The sequence below is a fragment of the Pistacia vera genome, unplaced genomic scaffold (genome assembly GCF_008641045.1).
Source record: "Pistacia vera cultivar Batoury unplaced genomic scaffold, PisVer_v2 Contig688, whole genome shotgun sequence".
In the NCBI taxonomy this organism is placed as follows: Eukaryota; Viridiplantae; Streptophyta; class Magnoliopsida; order Sapindales; family Anacardiaceae; genus Pistacia; species Pistacia vera.
This window is the reverse complement of record NW_022196543.1, coordinates 196,133-218,528: the sequence shown is the minus strand read 5'-3', so window position 1 is coordinate 218,528 and position 22,396 is coordinate 196,133. Positions and strand designations below refer to the sequence as shown.

The window sequence follows — 22,396 nt, the reverse complement described above, 5'->3', positions numbered from 1 at the left end:
AACTAGCTACAGGCAGCAAAACTTAGAGATATATGATTATTACAGAAGTTCAAAGCAACTGCTGTCTCCTAAACTAACCACTGCAGCTCACTTTGCAGCAAAAACACAGACAGACAAACCAAGCACGCAAGATGTGACAAACATTAATGGAAACCAAAGCTCAAGAGTTCCATCATGCGAGAAACTTATTTTGACATCAGTTTTAAGCCAATAACATGATAGAAAATAATACAAAAATGGACTGTTAACAACATCAAATGTAACTGGCTCAGATAAAGACATCAAAAATTTACGAAAAACAAATATCAATTAATGCACTGAAATCTTTATTTTTGTCTTATACAAGTGTTTAAGGCAATAAAAACTTAACTAACCTAAGAAGAGCAGTAAAAGAATATTATAAATTATAAAAAGTACTTATGCAATTTCCCAACCTAGAACAAATACTTTTGTCTTATACAAGTGTTTAATACTAGTGTAATAATCTTATACCCACAGTTGGGCCCACCACAGGTCGATTAATCTAAATACAAAATGCGGATTAGCATCCAATTAATTTAGAAAGCAATAAAGCAACATCACTTGGAATGTAGTTTCTGTTACATATCAGTAAGGTATGACTAGAAATCAGGCTTTAGATTTTCCCTCTTTTTACAAAGATATTCCATTATTTTTAACAGACTTGCGACTGCCTCCAAGTTCACTCTCAGTCCATTGAATTCTCCAATAATGATACACAAATACAAGAAAATACTCGTGAAAAAATTTTCCCATTAATTTTACATACATTTCACCATTCCTCAACACATTCTAACCAACAAAAACCACATGTATCAAATGACATGTTCAGCCACGTAAACATGCTTAGTGCAAGCTCAAAATCACTTTTTCTCCTCTAATTCTTCTATTTCATTGTTCAATCTCCCTTCATTGAACAAAACCTCCGCAAAACCATTAAATAGACAATTGCAAAGATTAATAACCATAAAAACCCTAGAACTTCAATACAACACAAACCTTAAAAAAATAACGAAATCTACCTTCAATTAACCTAAATAACAACTTAAGAGCTAAAATAGTAAACCCTAGAAGTAGAAGAAACGTAAAAAATGAAGACATTTGAATCTACCTTGAATCACGACAATGATGAATCTTTCTATAAGAGGTGTTACGAAGCATTAAAGAATCTACAGATTGTGGGTTTTAATTGGAAAATTGCGAGAGATTGTGTGATTTGGAGCTCGAAATCGAAATCAAAGTTCGTACAAAGCCATTGAAGCCTGTGTTTTGATCGGCAATGGAACTAGCCGTTGTACAATTACTGCCTCATCCATCATTTGTTTTATTTACGAATAAAATTGGAATTTTGGGTAGGGATATTTTGGGAAGAAAAGTGTTAAGCCGGCTCCAAGCGTCAGACAGCTCCTAGTTGACCTGTAGATATGTGAATGTGAGTCTAAATTTGGACGACATTAACTGACGTGGAAAATGTCAGAAGTTTTAATATTTATTTATTTGTACTAAATGAAATGACAATTTATGCATGTGAAAGTTTGGTTAGTTATTATTTTAATTGTCTCTTATTATTATACGGTATCTAATGAGATATCAAAACATAAATTAATTAAAAATATTTTTTAGATTTTTATAAAAGCATTTCTATATTTAAACATCCTTTAATAACTTTTTATTACTCAGGAACGTCCATAAAAGATGATAGATTTATGTCACTAAAGTAGTATGCAAGAAAAGCACAAGACTGCATTTATTTAAGATAGATGCTATAATAATGGAACAAAACATTTAAAAAAAAAAAAAAAAAGATTATACTCTAATTAACATCAATATGATGATATGATTATGATTGCAGATAATTTAATTAATGCTTATTATTGAATTTAATAACACTATCAACGTAATACTGTCTCTTTTTACTCTTTAAATTAGGGAGAACGACATGTTCCCACCTAAGGTTTGGCAAAACGACACTTATCCACCCGTTAAGTTTCAAAATGACCCTTTGTCAGGTCTTATTAATGTTTTCAGTTAATATTTGACTAAAAAGACAAAAATACCCTCAAAGAGTTTATTTCTTAATTAGTTTATTATAAATTAAAATTTAGTTAAACCAAAGTCTTTACTCTCGATTATTTATTAGTTCAAGTATAAATATATCTTTTTTCCTTTGTTTATTTAATTAATTAAGAATATTGATTTTCTATGTTAATTAGTAAAAATGAAAAACATTATAAATTTAGTAGATTATTAAATAATAATGATGAGATATTAATGATTTTATAAATAAATAAATATTAAGGTCTTTTAACTTTAAACAATTCTATAGTATTATTCCTAATTTTTTAGGTGGGATTAATTATTATTATTATTATTGACTTTTTAATATTTGAATTTTTGGCTAATTAAAAAAAAAAATTATGAAGTCAAATATTTAAGGGTATTTTCATCATTTCAGTAAAATATTAACAGAAAACATAACAGAACCTAACGAAAGATGGGAAAGTGTCATTTTGAAACTTGAAGGGTGGGAAAGTGTTGTTTCACCAAACCTTGGGTGGGAAAATATCGTACTCCCCTTTAAATTAGGAGAATTAATTATGACCCCAAATTTATAAAATTTATAAACAAACCCCTAACTAATATAAAGTTAATTTAAAAAAAAAAATACTAAATTAATCAAAATTTATGGTGAGTTTAGGAATGTTTTATTACCCATGGACGGTCCACCTAGCGGGGGTTGGTGCTGACCCCACTGACCCCATGTAGTTTATACTTTTATTATATATCTATTTAATTTTGTTCATTTTCAAAATTATTAATACCCTTTATTGACTGCAGTATCGAACGATTTCAGAGATTCATTAATTGTAGAAACCAGCTGGATTACTTGACTTGTTTCTTATTTTTTAAGTGTGTTAAAAACGCTTTACTTATGTTTCATTTGGGTTAACTTAGGTGTTACAGGATTTTATATTCAACCAAGTATTCAGATGAAAATTGGCACTGGAAATATTAAATCTAAAAATTGTACAACTTCGCTAATTCCAACAAATGTAAGTGTAGAAGTAGTTCAATGAAAATATCAAACTTAGATTTTGTGTTGTTCAAAGGGTTTGAACTTTTGGATTATAATATCTTAGCAACAAGCATTCCAATATAGTTGTAGTAAAAAATATAGGGAAACTGAATCGTCTTACAGAACATGGTATAGATAATGCTATGTATATAAGGTGATGTAAATCACTACATATGCAAAATTTGTATGTATATATATATGAAAGGTGATTTCTATAATTGAAATTCACTATGAAAAGTTTCATCTGGCTTCTCCCTCATTGAATGCATCTATAACGAAGGTAGTTTGATCATGAATTTATTTTCTGTCATGATAAAATAATTTTAAAGATTTTGTATTTTTCAGATTTACAAAAATCTTTGATGATGATGCCTTTGACATAATTGTAAATAATAAAAAATAATAATAATAATAATTTTGAAATATAATATTAATATTATTAATTATTGATGCTTGATTTTGATACCAACGATTCACCTGTGTAAACTGTTAAGCGCACTTAAAAATTACACGTGATAAATTCAAGAGATTTGAATATGATGTTGAAACGTAATTACAAGATTGGTAAGAGGGGTTTTTATTGTGGTTCGGAAGCTCAAAAGCGAATCCTACGTTCATTGTGATTTTATTATTCTCTGACTATTTCTATGATATTGCCCATAACACGTACAAAGAATAGAGAAAAACTTTGTTTACAAAGGAAAAATAATGAAATGAAGCTCAAATCTATACCCAGCTCTTATCTGTCCAACCTCTTTTTTTCATGAAGAGAGATGCCAATTTATATATCTTTGAGGTCAATGTAATAAGTGTTTTACAAATTACATTGACACATAAAGAGCTCTCATCCGTCCATATCTTGAAATGAGAGATGGTTGGTATAAATATCTTTGAGGCGATATAGGCTTGGTAACTAGTATATTTTGTCTTTTAGGTAGAGCTGACATCAGTGTGATCTTTTAGGCATAACAGTAATAATTTACAGGTTAAGTTAGAGTTACTTATGTTGATGCGTGATTTTGACACCAACTAAACGCACGTGTGAAATGTTGAGCTGACCTAAAAGACACACGTGAATGGGGGATTGAGAATGTAAATGATGGCAAGACAATGTTTAAAGTTGTTCGGATGCTTAAACAAGCAAATCATACGTCCACTGATATTGTATTTATGTTTGAAGAGTCAGGTCGCGGCTTAGCAAGCTGACTATGAAATATTGAGAATACAAATGAGAGAGGGAGAGAGCTGTTACAGAGCGAAATTAGCTAATCATGAGTAAAAAATGAGCGAATCCCACAAACGGGAAAGAAGCTCTCTATTTATAGTGGGATACATTGACGTAATCATTACTGAATCCGTAAAAAGGGGTCAGGTACCGTGCAAATCCTCATTTGCGTCCCGTTATTCACTTGCTCGCATGATTTCCTCGCTTTATGCAGGGATTGGACACGTGGGCAACCTCCAGCCTTTCTTCAGTCTGGCGCATACCCATTGTACTGGCAGTAGCATGCTGCTCACGCTAACACGCGACGTGGCCGGGCCTAAATGGCTGCAGGGTCTACCTAGAGCTTGACCACTTGTGCTGACTGGGCCCTATGTCAGCCCTACTTATCCAGGCATAACAACTTATAATAACTTATAAAAGATAAAATAACTTGAAATTGTTTTTTGATTTTGACAAATAAATTTTGCAAATGCAGAAAATAGAAAAAGAAAAATTGTTTTATTTTTACTGTACCAAAAAGAGACATTTGTGGTGTGTCGAGCTAGCCTGCCACGATGACAATACTTCATCTCAACGAACTGAAGGTAACCTTTTTTAATTACCTCTAAGTTTTATGATATTCACAAAAGCACATCAACTTTCGGAATTTTACTAAAACGCCCCCTAATATTTTAAAAATATATTTATTCATCAATTTTGACAGTGTCTAAAAAGTGTTAACGATGCAAGTGCTTTTTCCGCATCTGTACTGTCAATCTCAAAGAACTTAGTACTGTCAGTTTCAAAGAACTTAGGGTGGGTCTGGCGCAACGCATTGAACTAGGTTAATGAATTGTAATAAATTCTGTCAATTCAAAAGTTTTTCTTTTATATATATATCTAACTTATCATGTTTAGACAAATTAAACACTTTTTATTTTTTATAAAATAAATTCTAAAAAATTCCTAAATATACAATTAAACTTTGCTGAGGCAAAGCTGTTGAGGCAAATTCCACTTCATAGTCATAGCAAAGAACAGATCAGAGTTCATAAAGATTAAAATCTCTACTTCATAAATGCATAGTTAAATAATGTGACCAACAAATTAAAAAAAAAAAAAAAAAAAACAGGTTCGGGTCCTGTCAAGATAAATCAGAAAGATGGTCAAATATCTGAATTAATGAAAGCCGTTCGGGATGGGTAGTAATTTATAACTACATTAAAAGAACTAAAAAAATTGATTTAAAATGGCAGAACTACAAATGTTACAAGAGATTTTTGAATATGATATTTTCACATCAGGGTCAAGAGTCCCAAGTTCATGCTTCTCACCTAAGCCCCGTAGTTGTCAATAGAAATCCAGTTGGTGTTTTTAAAACAGTTATAGACCACACACCATTTCACAAGTGGAAAACGAAGCAGCCACAAGAGATGGCATATTACTTTTGTGCCAACCTGGGTAATCAGGACCTCAATATTATCTCAAAGAAAACTTTCAATTACAATACTGTTGCTACCAAACAACCCATCAAAGGGCTTCCCAGAACCAGAATTCTTCAGTATAACTGTACAATTAGTAGTTCCATAAAATAAGTGGCAGCAAACTACATTAACAAGGTAGACTAGACTAGGGCAAAACCTGACTGAAAAATAAGCAGGTCAAACCCAAAGGGCTTCTTCACTCTTTAGTGAGAAGCTTTACATGGGAGGATTCAGCCACTTCAACGTCAAATGGTATCCCCTGATGCTGCACGCACCTCTGTCTCTGTGTTGTCAGTTGAGAGTTTAGAAGAGTAGTCCTCTGCAGAATCGCCTAGAAGAGAAAACTATCAATTAGCTGATTTTGACTGAATATGATACAACACAATGCATTTGAAAATGATGTTATAAAGAGGTATCTATTACTGTTGAGAGAGTCAGTGGAAAGTCGATTTGGCGATGTGCTCCCCTTTTTTTCTGCAATGGTTGTATAAATTCAAAAGAAAAATATCTGAGTAGGCCATCATAGAAGAAAAAGTATAATGAAGAAAATATTGATTCATTCATAAATAAGCAACATAAATATGGATTGAAATCATGGATTCTCTTCAATTGCACTTGCACTTTGCAATTGTTTGAAGCCTTCTAAAGAGAATAGAATCTGAGGAAGTAATAACAAAAGATTCCTTTTTGTTCAGTGAAAAGAATATTCTGCATGGTGCTGACATTAATGGGCAGTGATTCACACGAAAATGGTTTTTCAGTTATTACTCAAGCATATGAGCCCATAACTGCTAACTATCACTTGCTTGAGATGAAAACTTAATAGTTGAGCTATTTCTTGGCCTGCGGTCAACTGTCTCAAAGGTAAATGTCAAGGTCACCCAGGACTACTGTCCATCACAAAGAGCAAAAGCTCCAAAAAGTAACATGTAAAATTGTTTTCTAACATTTAATTAATACAAATAGTTATTTTCACAAGGTGCTCTGTGCCAAAAAACCATGACACAACGTTAGAATCAGAAAACTCAAGCACTGAATCAAATTAAACATATGGAAAAAAGGCTCTGCAAAGAGATTATCATATAGCTTCTGATCCCCATGAGGTGCGCATGCAAATATCATATTAAGAAAAAAGAAATGTTAAATTTATTACATGTTAATATTAATACTTAATTTCGCTTGCAAGAATATGCAATACTAAAAGAAGCCGAACTGCAGTATAAGAATATTTAGATGACACCATGTTTAAATCAAGAAATCAACAAATAGAAAAAGAAATAAGTAGAGTGAAATTTGTATTGGAGTAGTATTCTCATACCCAGAGAATGACGTAACCCTTTGACAGCCGCAAAATTTTTGTACGTATAGCCAACAAAACTAAGATCTTTGGGAGTTAAGAGCATCTGCAGACAAACATATAACATAGCTTCAGCAAGCCACATAAAAAATAATAACCCGTTTTATAACATTTTCAAGTTAGGATAACATAAATATCCAAAAAAGAGCTGCGTAACCATGGTTTCCTCATGATATATATAAAAACTCTTATATCCATTTTAAATGCATATCCCATTTTCACACAACCAGATTATAAAAATGATTATTCAAAGAACAGATAGTATGTGCAAAATCTCCAATTAGCTGATAAGGTCGTGGATATTGAGCTATGGCAGTGCTCCTTGACCGAGACCATAATTTGGAATCAAATTTTAGAAAATGAGAATCATCTATACTGATGAAGATGAGACCAACTTAAAGTTCTATCAGAACACAATTCCATATATTGGTATCACCTCAATGGAATCCACTTTATAATATAGTTCCATTCACCTCAAACAAAATCTTATTGTTAATAAATTGTAAACAGAATAGCATACATCAATTAATGGGCTAACTCCATGGTCATCAGTTTAGGAATCTGCTAACATTTCAGTTGCACATCTTACATTTAACTCCAAAGAAAATCTTGGTACTAAAAGTCTACTGATTGGACATTATTTGCCACAAAGTACTTTGGCTATGAGTGTTTACGCTCCAATTAGAGTTAGTTTTCATAATAAAGTTCTTCAACTTCAATGAAATACAATCACACAACACACCGGTAATTTAAATTTAATCCAACAGGTTTTGCTATAATGCATCTGCACAGAAAGTTATGTACCTTCCTCATGGGCCCTGATCCTGTTCTTTTTGCAGATGGGGCATCCACCTACAGCACAATCAGAATTATGTACAAATATTTTACTAGAATGACTTCATATCAACAATGAGAAAGAATCTTAAGAAATCCATATAAATGAAAAGATAAATAAAGACTATAGAGTTTGTAAGCAACATAAATGCACAGAAGTAGGGATGATAAATATTAACATTCATATTCCAACTGTTTAAGAACCTCTGTCCTCTTCAAAGAACATAAATTCCTAGAATAACAAAATTAACACGTGCTCAATGCACAAGAAAGAAATCAAGCCTACACATTTTTACACAACTTCATGTGTCACTACAAAAAAAAAAAACACAAACCTATCATTAATGGTAAAAACTGCACACTGCTTTTAGAAGAAGAAGAAGAAGAAAGAAAAGCTCTCAATACTATCTCTTTTTTTTTTTTTTTTTCAATTTTCTTATTTTTGCATGAGTGCTTTTTCAAACATGATAAGTGAACCCACGTCACCCACTCTGAATCAAGGTGAACATAACTGAACACCAGCCAAGGCAACTTAAAATGGTTCAAGGTATTTTAGTTTGTACCAAATGGGGATTTATTTCTTAAGGGCCAAGTCTACATAATGTAGGATATAGCCTTAAGGAAACCTATAAACCATCATGCCTGATGAAGATGGATTTGCATAATGTTTATGATGCAGCACCCTAAATTTATCAGCAGGACTAGCCCCATCCTAATTTAAACTGGACATAGTTAAGACAGAAACACAATTAATGACTCAGTTCCAAAGTGAGATAGGGCTGAATACATTACCTCATCAAATTTCATAAAGTTTTGAGTATCAAGTTCTCCATTGACCTCAGGTTTATATGCTGCCTCCGTTTCATAGAGTTTGTCCCATAAAATATCTTTGAACCATGGATGAGCCTGATCATATTTGGTGTTAAAAGACTTCCTAAAGAGCAATAGCAAACTTTTAAATCAATGATGATTGTAGCATATAAGAAAAGTACTTTAATTTGGCTTGCCCCTAGAGTACCAAGCCTATGCTCAACATCGCAAAGCAACCTAGTGATTAGATCCTTTGCTTCAGGGGTTAACCTTGCCTCCTCTGGAAATTTCAAGTGATTTTTCCAATGCACAATCTGAAATACATGAGGTTAGTGAAATCAACTCATAATTAGATACTTCTAATGTGTCATTCAAAGTGGTGCAATAAGGACATTAACTTAATTCTTCTTATTTGATGCCAGTAATAAAATAATTTGAATTCATTATATACATTAACAGAGAAAACAGGTACAGCAACATTGAAAAGCATGTCAGAAGTGAGGATATGACACCTAACACAGACTGGATTCAATAATTATATTTTGATATAGGTCATACATATTAAAAATTGGATAAAACAGAAAAGCTTATCAGTTATCACATATTCAGCTCAAGAGAATAAATCAAGCAAACCTTTCTGCATGTCGTTACTGGATCATCAGAATAAAATGGTGGGTAACCAACAAGCATCTCATACATTATAGCACCAAGTGACCACCTGCAAGCACGAAAATGGATAGATTCATTATAGAGGAAATATAACCCCATTTAAGTTAAAGGGGAAAAAAATTATTTTCTCTGAGATATCATCCTTTCCTTTTGGAAAGTAAAAAATATATTAAATAAATACAAAATACTTTTTGGCTTTTCTGGTAGAAAATTAACCATTTTTACAAAATAAAGATTCATGTAAATGATGGAACAGAAATGTCATTACTAACCACCAAAGTAGAAGCAACAAAAAGACTATCCGATCACAATAATATATCAGCCATAATAAACATGTATATGCATATACACATATATCAACGCTTAAGATCTAATTTCATTTCGACAGTTCGATACATTAACACTTAAGGTATGGATACATTTAGAAACATTAGAAGAAAACATAATGGCCACAAGAAATGGACAGACATGAATAGCATAAATCCTTCAACAAGATCTTGTTGGAAACTATGTGTATATATATAGTGTAAAGGGTAAAGGGTATATTTGTAATTATTTAGTGTGTATATATTTGAGTTAGGGTGTACTGTTGACATTTAAGTGAAATAGAGAAAGTAACAGATCTATGCTGTATCAACTAAAGAAAGCATAATTCATCTTATTAGCTGACCAGTCACACTCCATTCCATATCCTTTCTTCAGCAACACTTCCGGAGCAATATAATCAGGTGTGCCAACTGTGGAATATGCCTGTTAATAGAATAATCAGAAAACAGAAACTTAAAACAAAGAACTTTCAAAATATAAGTAATTGGAATCAACAATAATGACTAGATTAGTCATCTAATAACACAAGTAAGATAGTTGCACTTCTTTTGCTGTAAGTAAAAATTCAGTCAATGTGCAGAGATAAACAACCCAATCATACAGAACCATAAGGGAGAAATGCTGATAAACAGAAAGGAAAAGATAATGAAGGAAACTAAATCAAAAATTTTGAAGCATCTAGATAAAAACACTCACGCAGAAAATGCAAAGCATATATATATATTTTGAGTTACAGGAACAAGGAGGTAGATCCGTTATTAACCACTCCAACCATGACAATGATTAAAGCATGCATTCTGTGACAACCAATATATCCTATAGAGTCTGAGAATTGAAACACAGCCTCCAAAAATCACTTTGCATTTCCATGCCTCATTTAAGACATGACCCTTCTTTGGGCAAACAAACTCATCAACAAATACCAAATGTAGCCACAATTAAATTTCCATCCATTATAATATCACGATCTAGATTTTTATTTATATAAACCTTCAAAAGACAAATAGAAACATTTCTGTCTTGTACATAAGTAATCTGCAATCAGAACAGAAGAGAAATGTGCTGTAAAGCCATATCTGTTCTCAAGAAAAAGAGGATTTAATGCATACCAATTTCCTCCTATTTATCTGCCAATGCTGTAATTGTTCAAGGGGACTTTTCCAGCGTCTCCCACTACCAGATTCTGGAAAGCGGCCATCAACATCCATTGATTCATTCAAATTCTCATCATCCAGAGCTTCATTTTCGTTTATAGCAGACAAATTTGTGCAGTCAAGAGGCTTGCAAAGACCAAAGTCAGAGAGCTTCATATGACCACTTTTGTCCAACAGCAGGTTGTCAGGTTTTATATCTCTGGAGAAATATAACCACAACACTGGTTGTGAATATAAACCAACAAGATGTAGACCAAGTTATAAATACATTGCACTTCAAGAAACTCAGTACCTAAATATGTTTTTTGATAAACATGTCACTACAGGAAAATACAGACCTGTGAATGTAGTTGTGCTCATGAATAGATTCTATGGCCAGCACACTTTGAGCAATGTAAAATCTAGCCACAGTTTCAGTCAAGGTCTCCTCCCTCATCAGCAAAGTCATCATGTCACCACCAGGCAGATATTCCATAATTAGATACAAGTACTCGGCATCTTGAAAGGAATAAAAGAGTTTCACAATGCAGTGACTGCCAACTTCAGCAAGCAAATTCCTTTCAGCCCTAACATGTTCAACCTGTAGCATATACACAACTGCATGTTAAGAGGTTCAAACAAGTAGTAAAGGGACATGGTAAATTAGAGAAGAACTATCTAGACAGTGAATGATGTCCCTTAGTGACATGACTATTCAAGAATATTGAGACAACAGTAGTTGCAAAATAAGTTGCTTAGAAGTTTAAAAAATTAAAGATGCAGTAATACTGATTCACATAATAGGATACCATGAGATTGGGCTTATTATCAATTCACAAACTACAACGATTCTATGCATCTGACTCACAGTTCAGAAGGTGTATATTTTAATAAAAATGAAGTGCCCAGAAGAACAGCTAACACTTCATGGTTCTTATAAGAAGGGAAGATGGTAAGTAAGGCATATTAAATAATTTAAAAATAAGTGTCCAAAAGAACAGCTAACACTTCATGGTTCTTATAAGATGGGAAGATGGGAAGTGTCCTCATTGTTGTTAATATTGTACGTCATGTTGCATGAAACACTTTAGACCAAAGTTGAAACTTTTATGCAGCTTGAAAAGTTATATAAAGACAAATCAAGAAAATACACAGGTAGAGGAAACACAGAGCATATAGCAACCTTTTTCTTTAGATTATTAACACACAGCCTACATCATTTACAGAGAGGAATGGGCCATAGATATGAAAACAAAGATTTCATTGATTCTAAACAACATAGCATGCCTTATATAATACTAATAATTTTGGTACAAAATAGAAGTTTTTGAGCACCTCTTAGAACAAAATTAACTTAATAATTTCATATCTCACCTGTCCCCTGCTAAGCATTTCTGACTTCTTCAACTTTTTCATGGCATAAATATTGCCTGATTTCTTCTCCTGACACAATCTAACCTGTAAAATGAAAATATATAAGCTTCCTAGAAATAAATTAAACAGCAAGCACACTGCAACAATTGAGAAAACGGAGGTAACATATGAAGCACTTGGGTAATAAAATGAAGATAGTAATCTACAAATAACATCATTCACCTCAATTTAAATTTTGGTGTCTTGCTAAAACGGGAAAAAAGAGCCTTAAGTACAAAGTAAAATTAATATCAAAGAGGTAATTGAGCAAAATAAGGAAGAGTAAGAATTGCAAGAAACTCCACAAAATTCAGTTAAAAGAAACATCGTTGTTCAAATGCCGTAGTAGTCTAACTAGACCTTGTATGACAAAGAAAGTGCTAGTTAGTTCTAATGGTAAGTCATTCGGGGTCATATAAATGATCTGGGCTCAAATCAGAGCTCACTATGGTTAAAGGCATGCAAGGGGGAATTCAAAGGATGAGGAAGGCTATCCCCCACTGTGTAGCCTATATATTTGGACTTGGATAGAAAGAGAGAGAGAGACACCTTCCTATGACAAAGCTTAAGCACAGGTCATTAAATAAGGTCTTTCAAGCTTCATTGCAACTAATGGCAAGGAGTTTCAAGATCTAAAAACTACACTGCAGTTAGATTTCTGCTTCCTAATGCAAAACTTAATTACAGGGAACTTTTCAGAAACTTAAAAGAGTAACAATGCACTACTCAATCATAAGGTTGGACTCAAGAATCCAAATTACCTATTGTCTGGAACATGTTAAACAAGGAATTCTACCAACAACCTGACGAATACCACCATTCTACTCACTAAAGCTACAAGCTTACATACCCTTGCAGCACCACCATGACATTACTACCTACTAATTCATGATGGACAACTGAACCATGTCAACATGCAACGTACTCCACCACTATCACCACAGACATCACATCATGGATGAGTCCTCAAATAACCACAATATGATCACCTATTGCACCTACTTCCATAATCAGTTCCTCTATGATTGCCCAAACAACTGCTACTGCATTCAATTCTCAATAACCACCATCACACTTCATTACCAGCAACATGGATTGTAACTATACCACCAATGTTCACCTCATACAGGTCAGTGGCATAATTGTTATATACTAATTTTACCACCAAATGTTTCCTCAACAGCCACTGCTAATAACATGGGACTAGATATTTCTGGCCCATCCCCCTCATATATTTTCATAAAAAGTGGTACATAAAACATTTTGAGAACTGCTTTTAGCTTAGGGAAAAATCAGATTCAGTTGAGCTAATGCAATGAAACATAGACCATTAGATAAGGAGCCTGAGCAATAAAATGGGAAGTATTAGGGCAACATGTACTAGAAAATCTCCATTCTCACCAAGAAACCAAGAAGGTGATCAAAAACATGGACTGAGCAATGAGAGTACACATTACAAAAATAATCAGTGCACTAACCTTTCTTATGCAATGATTACCTAAATCTTACCCTGAGTTGGCATACTTTATTCTTTTTTTTTTTTTTTCCCCAATATTACTTGATATGATTTTGAGGTCAGATTGATTGATGATAATTGAAATCGAATTCAAAAATACTTAGAAATTTTTTTTGCTTCATACAGGTATCATACTGTAAATTTTATTGTAACTGATTTCCAAATATAAATGGAGTTTAGCCCAAAGCCCTTTTATCAACCAAGTGTTAAGGACAATTGTCAAAAAAAAGTCTCTTCACATTTATATATATTTCATGCATCTAACCTCTCCAAATGCACCTCTTCCAATAATAGTGAGAAGGTCAAAATCATCAACAGATATCTTATGCCTTTTAAGACGCATATATTCTGTCTCTTTGCGCTCCAAGTCCTTCAGCAGATTGATTTGTTCCTCTTCTGAAACATCTGAACATGCCAACATCTTTTCCAGGTCCGATCGCCTGCCAATAATAAAATTATTCCAGGACCACTATTAAACACAGAAAACTCCAGTGTTGCAAAAAAATGATTGATTAAGGAAAACAATATCTCATGATAAAACATCATTACAAGAAATGCAGGAGAATTTGAAACTTTTAACCCCCGAAGACCAACTATGCTGCACTACAATGCAGTGTTTTGTGTCTGTATGAATGCACGAAACAAGAAACCAGAATGGAAATCAAATAAAGTACCAGTCATATAAGTTAGACACACCAATGGTTTGAGAAAAAACTGTATGTATCATCTAACAGTAACATTAAAGTATAAAGAAATGGAGGCAGCATAGGGCTCATCGTTTTTATCTTCCTCCTTATTAGCTTGCCCCAAAACAAACCATTTCTATTTTTTATTTTAAATTGCCCCCTCTCAGCTGGCACCAGAACACACAGTTTATGGTTGATGACTTGATGTTAAATTGGCCCCTCTAGGCTCTAAACTTAAAGTTTCAAATTGTTCTGAAAAAGGTAAAACCTATCCTTTTTCTCAGTTTAAATTGGCCCAGTCAGTCTCTAAACTAAAGAAGCACAGATGCTATTCGACCTCTCTATCTCGTTCTTTCCCTCTCTCCACAGCTCTTTACCGCTCTATTCTTTATTCACCAATATTATTATCTAATTCCCAACTCTGTTATAAAGGTAAACAAACTATTAGCTAACTACTTAGAAGTAGTTTTCTCTCAACACCTCTGCAAATGTCCACAAGCAGTCTAGCATTAGCATTCAAATTTTCGAGGACTATAACACTACCAGCTATCACATTCTTAAAAGGCCACACCTAGGTTTGCCCACCAAAAATTCCAAAGACACTCCCAACAAATACAACTTTAACAATAAATTCCCCTCCACATTTTCTTTCCCAAGCACATGTACATTAAAGATTATGACAGTGCCAGCTGCTCAACATAATTCACTGCACTGTACCGTATAAAATATCAAAATAAAATTGATTGTGAAATATTCTCATAATTCCATATTCCCTTAATTAACCGATACCCTTGAGGCAATGTAATAACAATGCCTCAATCAAAACACCAAATAAAAGAATTACAATTCACAGAAGATGCAATGATGAATGCTTAATCGTCAGCCGTTTAAATATACAAAGAAACGTCGAAATTAATCGAATTCAATAAGGCATGCAAATAAGAGAAACGAAAATCCAATTGAGAAATTTCAAAATGCAATACGTATTTTAGGAAACAAACCTTTCTCTGCGTTCTTGAAGGTGCTTCTTGTGAGCCTTGTAGTGGTTCTCGATATACTGTTTGGCCGCAGCCACCCTCTCCATGGTCAAGCTGGACCCCACCTCTCCTTCCTCTTCCGCTCCCGCCATCGGCCCTACCGCGTCATCCTCCTCTTCCTTGTCCTTCTCCACCTTGTTGTTTTGATTTTCCATGCCTTTCTTTCTTACCTTCTCTCTCTATCTCGCTTCTTTAATTTGTGAATTTTAGTGATTGTGACAACGAAGCAGGAGGGTCTCAGCCTCTCAGGTTATTTTTACATGTTATGTTTTGTTTTCTTTCCCAGGAAAGAAATGAAAGCTGCTGAATTCAACATCCTATTTGTCAAAGACACGTGGAGGGAATAGATTGGCTTGGGTCCTACAAACTGTTGCCCTTCAACAGTTTGGACCCTGGAAGTGTACGTGTGAGGAGGCAGCGCGTCCCAACTAGATCAAGGTGGACCCGATTAATTGTGATTCAGTAATCAACGGTCTTTAATCATCAATGCTTTCCATCATCAACGGCGTAAGGACATAAGGGTCCAATTTGTGTGTTTTACTTATATGGAAGATTCGGGTATGAATTTAACGTCATTTGTGACCTCAACCCAAAATAAAATTCTCAATCTACTAGTCTATAATACAAAATACAAATTGAAATTGGTCTAACATTGACCCAAACAGCTTTGGGTAGCCATTGAATTCAATTTATTTAATTTTTTTTTTAAGTTATTCCAATGATTATTGAATAACCCTTTTAATGATTTCATCAATTTCTTCTAATCTTTATTATAATTGTAGGAAATTTTTTTTTTCTAACAAAAAAAAATGAAAAACCATTGTACATGTTTACGTTTAAACAAAATATTATGATAGATAGCTACTTCTGGGTGATTGAATAGTTTAATAAAGACTTTTGAGTATATTACTCAAGATATTATAAATTCAAGTCTATACTCAATTGTTAATAGGGATAGTCATTAAAAACTCTTATCCGACTGATAGTTCCAGTATTTTGAAAGATTAGTTGGGGTGCATGTAAGTTAGTTCGAACACCTTCGACCATATATATATATATATTATTGAAATTTAACTGAAAAATGGCAAGTGATTAAGTGAATGTAGATTAAAAATATACATTAATTAGTAATTACCAGATATTAATTGATATTTTTAGGAGATGTGAAAGGATACATTCCTACGCGGAGAGCTTAATTCTTATCTTAAAAGGGAAAATGAATCACCGTCCATAATTTGGTTGTTTGTCTTGATTTATTTAATCCTATTTTGACTAAGGGTTCATTGTAGTCAAACAATTAAAAAGCGGCCCGTTTACTTGGCTAAAGTCAAGATACTGTGGAGCCAACCATTAATTATTAGAAAAATAAAATTGTATTGACATTCAACATATGAAACGGACAGGATGAGGATGGCTATCATTCTTCTTATTGTTTTTGTTAATAAACTGATAGTAGTCGGAAACTGTAGAGGATGCTCGGAAAGGAATGTAAGAATGCCAAAGTTCGATACAGAAATCAAATATTATCATTTATTAGCCAAGAGGGCAAACAAATTTTATACAGAAGCGAACCCATCAAAAAATTCAATGATAATTTATTCCTACAACAACATACAACATAACTATGTAATAACCAACAAGGTATACCCCAAAAAGAATAGCTAGACTCTGATAAGAGTCTTGCAAAAACAGAATTCAACCTAGAAGGAAGGCCCGACAAGCCCATGGTGAAGAAGATTGTGGGCAATGTGATCCCTGGCCTGTGCAGAAGATTGGGACCTCAAAATATTTTCAGGAATCATCTCATCGTCGAAGAGGTCAAATTTGAGCTCAGGATCCATCTCTTCATTTCTCATCTCACATATATTGTGCAAAACACAGCACGCTCCAAGAACGACAGGCAAGTCCTGTAGTTTCACTTCAGTCCTCTTCTGCAAGCAAGCCCATCTGCCTTTCATTCTTGCAAAAGCCTCCTTAGAAACCCTCTGAATCTCCCCAATTTTCTCATTAAACTTGTGTTGTGTCCATGTCAAATTCTTCTGAGTGTAAGGCACCAGAACCCAGTCCATTAAAGGATACCCAGAATTTCCCACGACCCAAACATCTCTTAAAAGCCCGCGATTGGCCCGTTGAGACAAAGCAGACCTTTCGAGAACTTGATCATCCGGCATTGAACCTGGGTACCCGATACAAACATCAGTGAAAACGCCTCTTGGATCAACAACTCCTTGAACAGTAATGGAATAAGACGTTTTCTGGTTCCTCTCAGTGTGTCTCTTATTAAAATAAGCGGCGACACTGGCCTTGGGCGCAATGATTGGTACATGAGTTGTGTACATTGATCCACCAACCTTTGGAATCCCAGAAAAAGACTCGAATTCCTCCTTAATTTGTTTCATTCTCTGCTCATCGGGCCACTGTAAATACTTCTGCATCAAGACCGTTTTAATCGCCGAGCAAACCTCCAGCACCAGCTTATGACAAGTGGATATCCCCAGTCCGAACCGTTTCGACACGACCCGGAGCGGTTCACCCGAGGCCAGCCTCCAAATACAGACCGCCACTCTTTGGCGAACCGGAATAGCATCACGAAGCATGGTGTTCTTCTTCATAACCGTCGATTTTAGCTCCTCACAAATTATGTTAAACGTGGCCTTACTCATCCGAAAATCACGCTTAAACTGTTCGTCCGGAAAATCCTGGTGGTCACGCTCCTCCCACCAGTCCTTGGACCGGTCTTTCACCCACAACCGCCTGTGACTCGGCCCACCCGAATTGTTCTGGTTCGGATTATCCGGAAGAGCGGTGGTGTCTTCCGATGAAGCTGCAGCTACAGCAGTAGTAGCGACCACCGAAGCCGCACGACGACACCGTTTGGTCCTCAACTGATCCATTGCATCCGACTCAACATATTGGTCTTGTAATTGAGTAAAGTAATCATTCATAGCATGATTAGTTCGCTTTTGGTTGTCTTCCAAAAGAGCTTCATCTTGGTGAGACTGGGTGGACCATTGCTCTTGTTCGCGTTTCTCCTCTTCATCTAACATAATTAAGGAAGTAAGTATATCACTCCAGGCACTCTTGTTTAACTCTTCTCCCTTCTGCTCTTCGTCTTCCTTTCTTCTCCGCTTCTTTAAATTGGTGTTCCCATTATCCATTTCAGGGAACAGACCCAAGAAATGGGAAAACTCCTCTTGATTAAGAAATGGGAAAGGAGTAATTTCCATCAACGAGAATAAGTCTACTGGTGTACTTTGTATTGGAGGGTTGACAAAATATGCGAAGAAAATGGTTGTAAGAACAAGAAAGAAATGTGAACACGATTGATTTCAAATTGGAAAGGAATTGATAAGAATGAGTGTTTATATAACAGGTGAAACACAGAAGAGAACCGAGTATAAGGAAGCGTGTGCGCATATGTGAACGCGATGTGGGCCTTTGACGGTGACTTGACTTTTTGGATTTTTATGTAAAAAAAATTACGCGGTTCGGGAACCTACGTTTTGTTTGTTTGTTTTTTTTTTTTTTTTTTGTTTTTGGCTTTGCTGGTTTTAGAATTGGGAACGTTGGGAATTGGGAAGCTTCTTAAGAAGGCGGGGTTTAAAGGGAGATTAGAAGGAAGGTAGGGGGAAATAGGCGAACCTGAGTTAGGGAATCTTGTACAAAAAGGATACTTTAATAGTACTCAATTGCAAAAGCATTTTTTCCTCGGCTAATAGGGCTTATAAAATTTCCTCCTCAAGGTTTAAGGAAAGTCACAAAGACACCCTTATATTCGTTATTTGACTTTTTATAAAGGCTATAATACTTTTTGCCTAACTGTAATAATCTTTGGTTTTTTATTTCTTTGATTTTATTTTATTTTAATTGTATAGGTAGTTTTGATGCAAAGATTTGTATCAATCAGAGATACTAAGTCGACTTTGGGAGGGGCAAAGTAAAATGTGTGTTTGGTTATTGGTAACTAACGAGGTTGATAAAACGACATAAATAAGTAAAGAACAAAAAATATTTTTATAGTGGTTCAATGGTATCAAGACTAAGTCTACATCAACTGTTGTGCTATTGTTTAAAAGTATTACAGAATCGAGTGAAACTACAAGGGGAATGGACGCGAGATTAATGGAGAACATTTAGCTCTAGCGACCTTTTCTTCATTAACGCTCTTTCACACGTACAAGTGTGTTTTCCTCTTGAACTTTACTAAAACTAGAATTCAACATTTGAAACGGAGGTTGTAGGCTTTCTTTATACTTGATTCGTCTGACAATGGTTGAGAGTAGGTATTACGGGGTAGTTTGCACGCGTAATCCTCCTTAATTAGGATCTGAGTTAATAATTCTCATGCTTGTGACAAACCAAATCATGCTAATGGCAGTTTAACCTATGCTTGTGATAGTAATCATCTTGTGAGAAAAGGTAAACACAGATATATGGGACGACACGTGGAAGGAACTTGGCCATCAGACTTTGATACACCTTAAGGACGCGTGACACAAATCTGATCGTCAGGGAATTAGGCACAAGATGTAGTAATATTTAATAGCTAACTTTAATTAATATTGATTGTCATCATACATTTTCTCCGTCTAACCATTTCATACGGATTGGGGAAACATAATTTTTTTATATGAAACTTAGGCTCTATTTTAATTAATACTTTACTATATAAAAACTAAATCAATTATTAAAATAAAAATTGAATAAAATAAAATCAGAAAGGGAAGTGTAATGAGACAAAGGATATTGAAGTCTTTTTGAAAAAAGAAAAAAAGTTTTGGATTTTGTTAACTTTTTGGGTGGTTTTGTTGACTTTCTAGAACACTTGGATCTGTTGTTTTTTTTTCAAATCACAAGGAGGAGATTGTTATGAACCCTTATCTAGAAGCTCATCTTAACCTAAAGTCTAAGATTTTATCATCCAATTTAACTTTATACATATCTGGTTTAATAATGATATTTTTGTGTCAATCAACAAAAATCTTACTTTAATTGAACAAAACTTATTAAATATTAATCTTTCCCAATATTAGAGAATTACATTTCAATGGACAAGAGATTAAAAATATAATTCGTGAGATATAAGATATAGACATGGTTGAATTGAGTAAAAATATTAAAAGTGACAAAATACATTAGTGGAGTGTTGGTCAGATAAAGTACAATACGATGGGTCTAAAAGGTAATTCAATATCTAGAAACGGATTAACGGAATAATTCAATATAAATCAATCCAATATTAGGTGGATTGGAATCTAATACATTGAATTAACTTTACAATATTAATCGTCCATCAAATTTACTTTGATGATTCTTGAGTTTGAAATTCATCAATTTGAATTGGTTTTCAAAGTTTAGAAATAGTTCGATTAGGAAAATTCATCAACACATTAAAATTTAATCGAATTTATTCCCTCTAATTAAATAAAATATATACAATCTACTTGTTATTCAAACTATACCAAACAAATTTATGCGACATATTATCATTAAAAGAGCTAATGTAATTTCCATTTTTTTTATAAAATAATGCCATTAATTTATTCTTAAAAAAAAAAAAAAAAAAAAACGACAAGTTTTTATTATTGGACAATGATGTATGGACAATCAAGCTTTTAACTAATATAAGAAGGGGAAAACGTTATTAAATTACTTAATATTTAAGAGTTGGTTTGGTTTGTTATTTTGGATAGGATTTTGTAAATAGTATTAAGTAGTTGAGTAGGGTGATTATTACGAGGTAAAATTTAAAAATTAACCAAAAAACCTCATAGGCTTGCTAATTTAACTAAACACCCTAATATATAAAAAATTTGTATAATGACAAAAACACCCCCACCCACCCATAGTGCCAGATTTCGGTCACCACTGTCGGAATCTGGTCGGAATCTGGCATTATGATGCAGACTGGTTGTACGTCGATTTGGACTTTTTTGGCCAGATCGATAAATTACCAGCCAGTTCCGATCGTTTATATGCCGTTGTGACAGTTTCTAGTTACCATCAACGGTGGTTGTTGGAATCTGACAATTATGAGTGGATGCCTGGGTGAGAGTGTTTTTGTTAATTTTTAAACTTTTTTGCTGGGGTGTTTAATTAAATTAATAAATTTATGGAGTCTAAAAGTAATTAAATATAATATAATAGTATTTCTTAAATAATGAAACAAACAATTATTTTAAGAATAAGATTGGAAATAGGGTATAAAATAAAGAACTAAAGGACCCTAAAGGTGTTCAAATAATGACAAAGATTGATTTGGTGGGTCATTTTTAGACATCTAATTTTTAAGTATTTGAATGTTAAAAATCTTTACAGGCACAGCTTATGGTTATGGACACCATAGTAAAATTCGTATTTTAAAACATTGAACAAAATTTTCAACACCATGAGCTACGCCGTTTTTATTGCCCTGAAACCCACGTTGCAAGATTTTATCATTATATTTTACAATATTTTTGCACAATATTTTTATGTCAGATCAAAATTAATAAACTATCAAATATTATTATATGACTTGTATAGATGCTTATGTAAATAATCAAGTCAAATACGAATTTCCTATTGAAAACATTTCATGAAATTTTCTCTCAGACATGTCTATTTGTAAGTTAACTAATTACAAATTATCACATCGGGATTATGAGTAAAAATTTATAAGATTAGATTGTGAGTTAATTTTTATATTTTTATGAAACATGCTTTTAACCGTTGGATTTTTTTTTTTTTTTAAACCGAATTTCTATAATTGAAGAAGTAAAATAAATTATGTTTTTATTTTCAAATTAGCTTCTATTTTAATTTCATTATTTGTATAAATCACTTTTGTTAA

At 33.6% G+C, this 22,396-nt stretch overlaps 2 protein-coding genes across 2 annotated transcripts; both read right to left on the bottom strand.

Moving 5' to 3' along the window:
* Positions 1–5,606: 5,606 nt before the first annotated feature.
* On the bottom strand, positions 5,607–15,836 carry LOC116113683 (serine/threonine-protein kinase 38-like). Its single transcript, XM_031399841.1, has 13 exons — positions 15,529–15,836; positions 14,107–14,281; positions 12,287–12,370; positions 11,272–11,513; positions 10,889–11,132; positions 10,123–10,202; positions 9,417–9,501; positions 8,966–9,097; positions 8,766–8,879; positions 7,944–7,991; positions 7,101–7,185; positions 6,206–6,256; positions 5,607–6,113 (listed from the first exon to the last, which is right to left on the bottom strand). The coding sequence occupies exons 1-13, from the start codon at positions 15,717–15,719 to the stop codon at positions 6,028–6,030; spliced, it is 1,617 nt and encodes a 538-aa protein (XP_031255701.1). The 5' UTR covers positions 15,720–15,836; the 3' UTR covers positions 5,607–6,027.
* A 1,235-nt stretch (positions 15,837–17,071) lies between these two features.
* LOC116113679 (protein ALP1-like) lies at positions 17,072–18,914 on the bottom strand. Its single transcript, XM_031399839.1, has one exon. It carries the CDS (start codon positions 18,789–18,791, stop codon positions 17,265–17,267), a length of 1,527 nt encoding a protein of 508 aa, XP_031255699.1. The 5' UTR covers positions 18,792–18,914; the 3' UTR covers positions 17,072–17,264.
* Between the last annotated feature and the right edge of the window lie 3,482 nt (positions 18,915–22,396).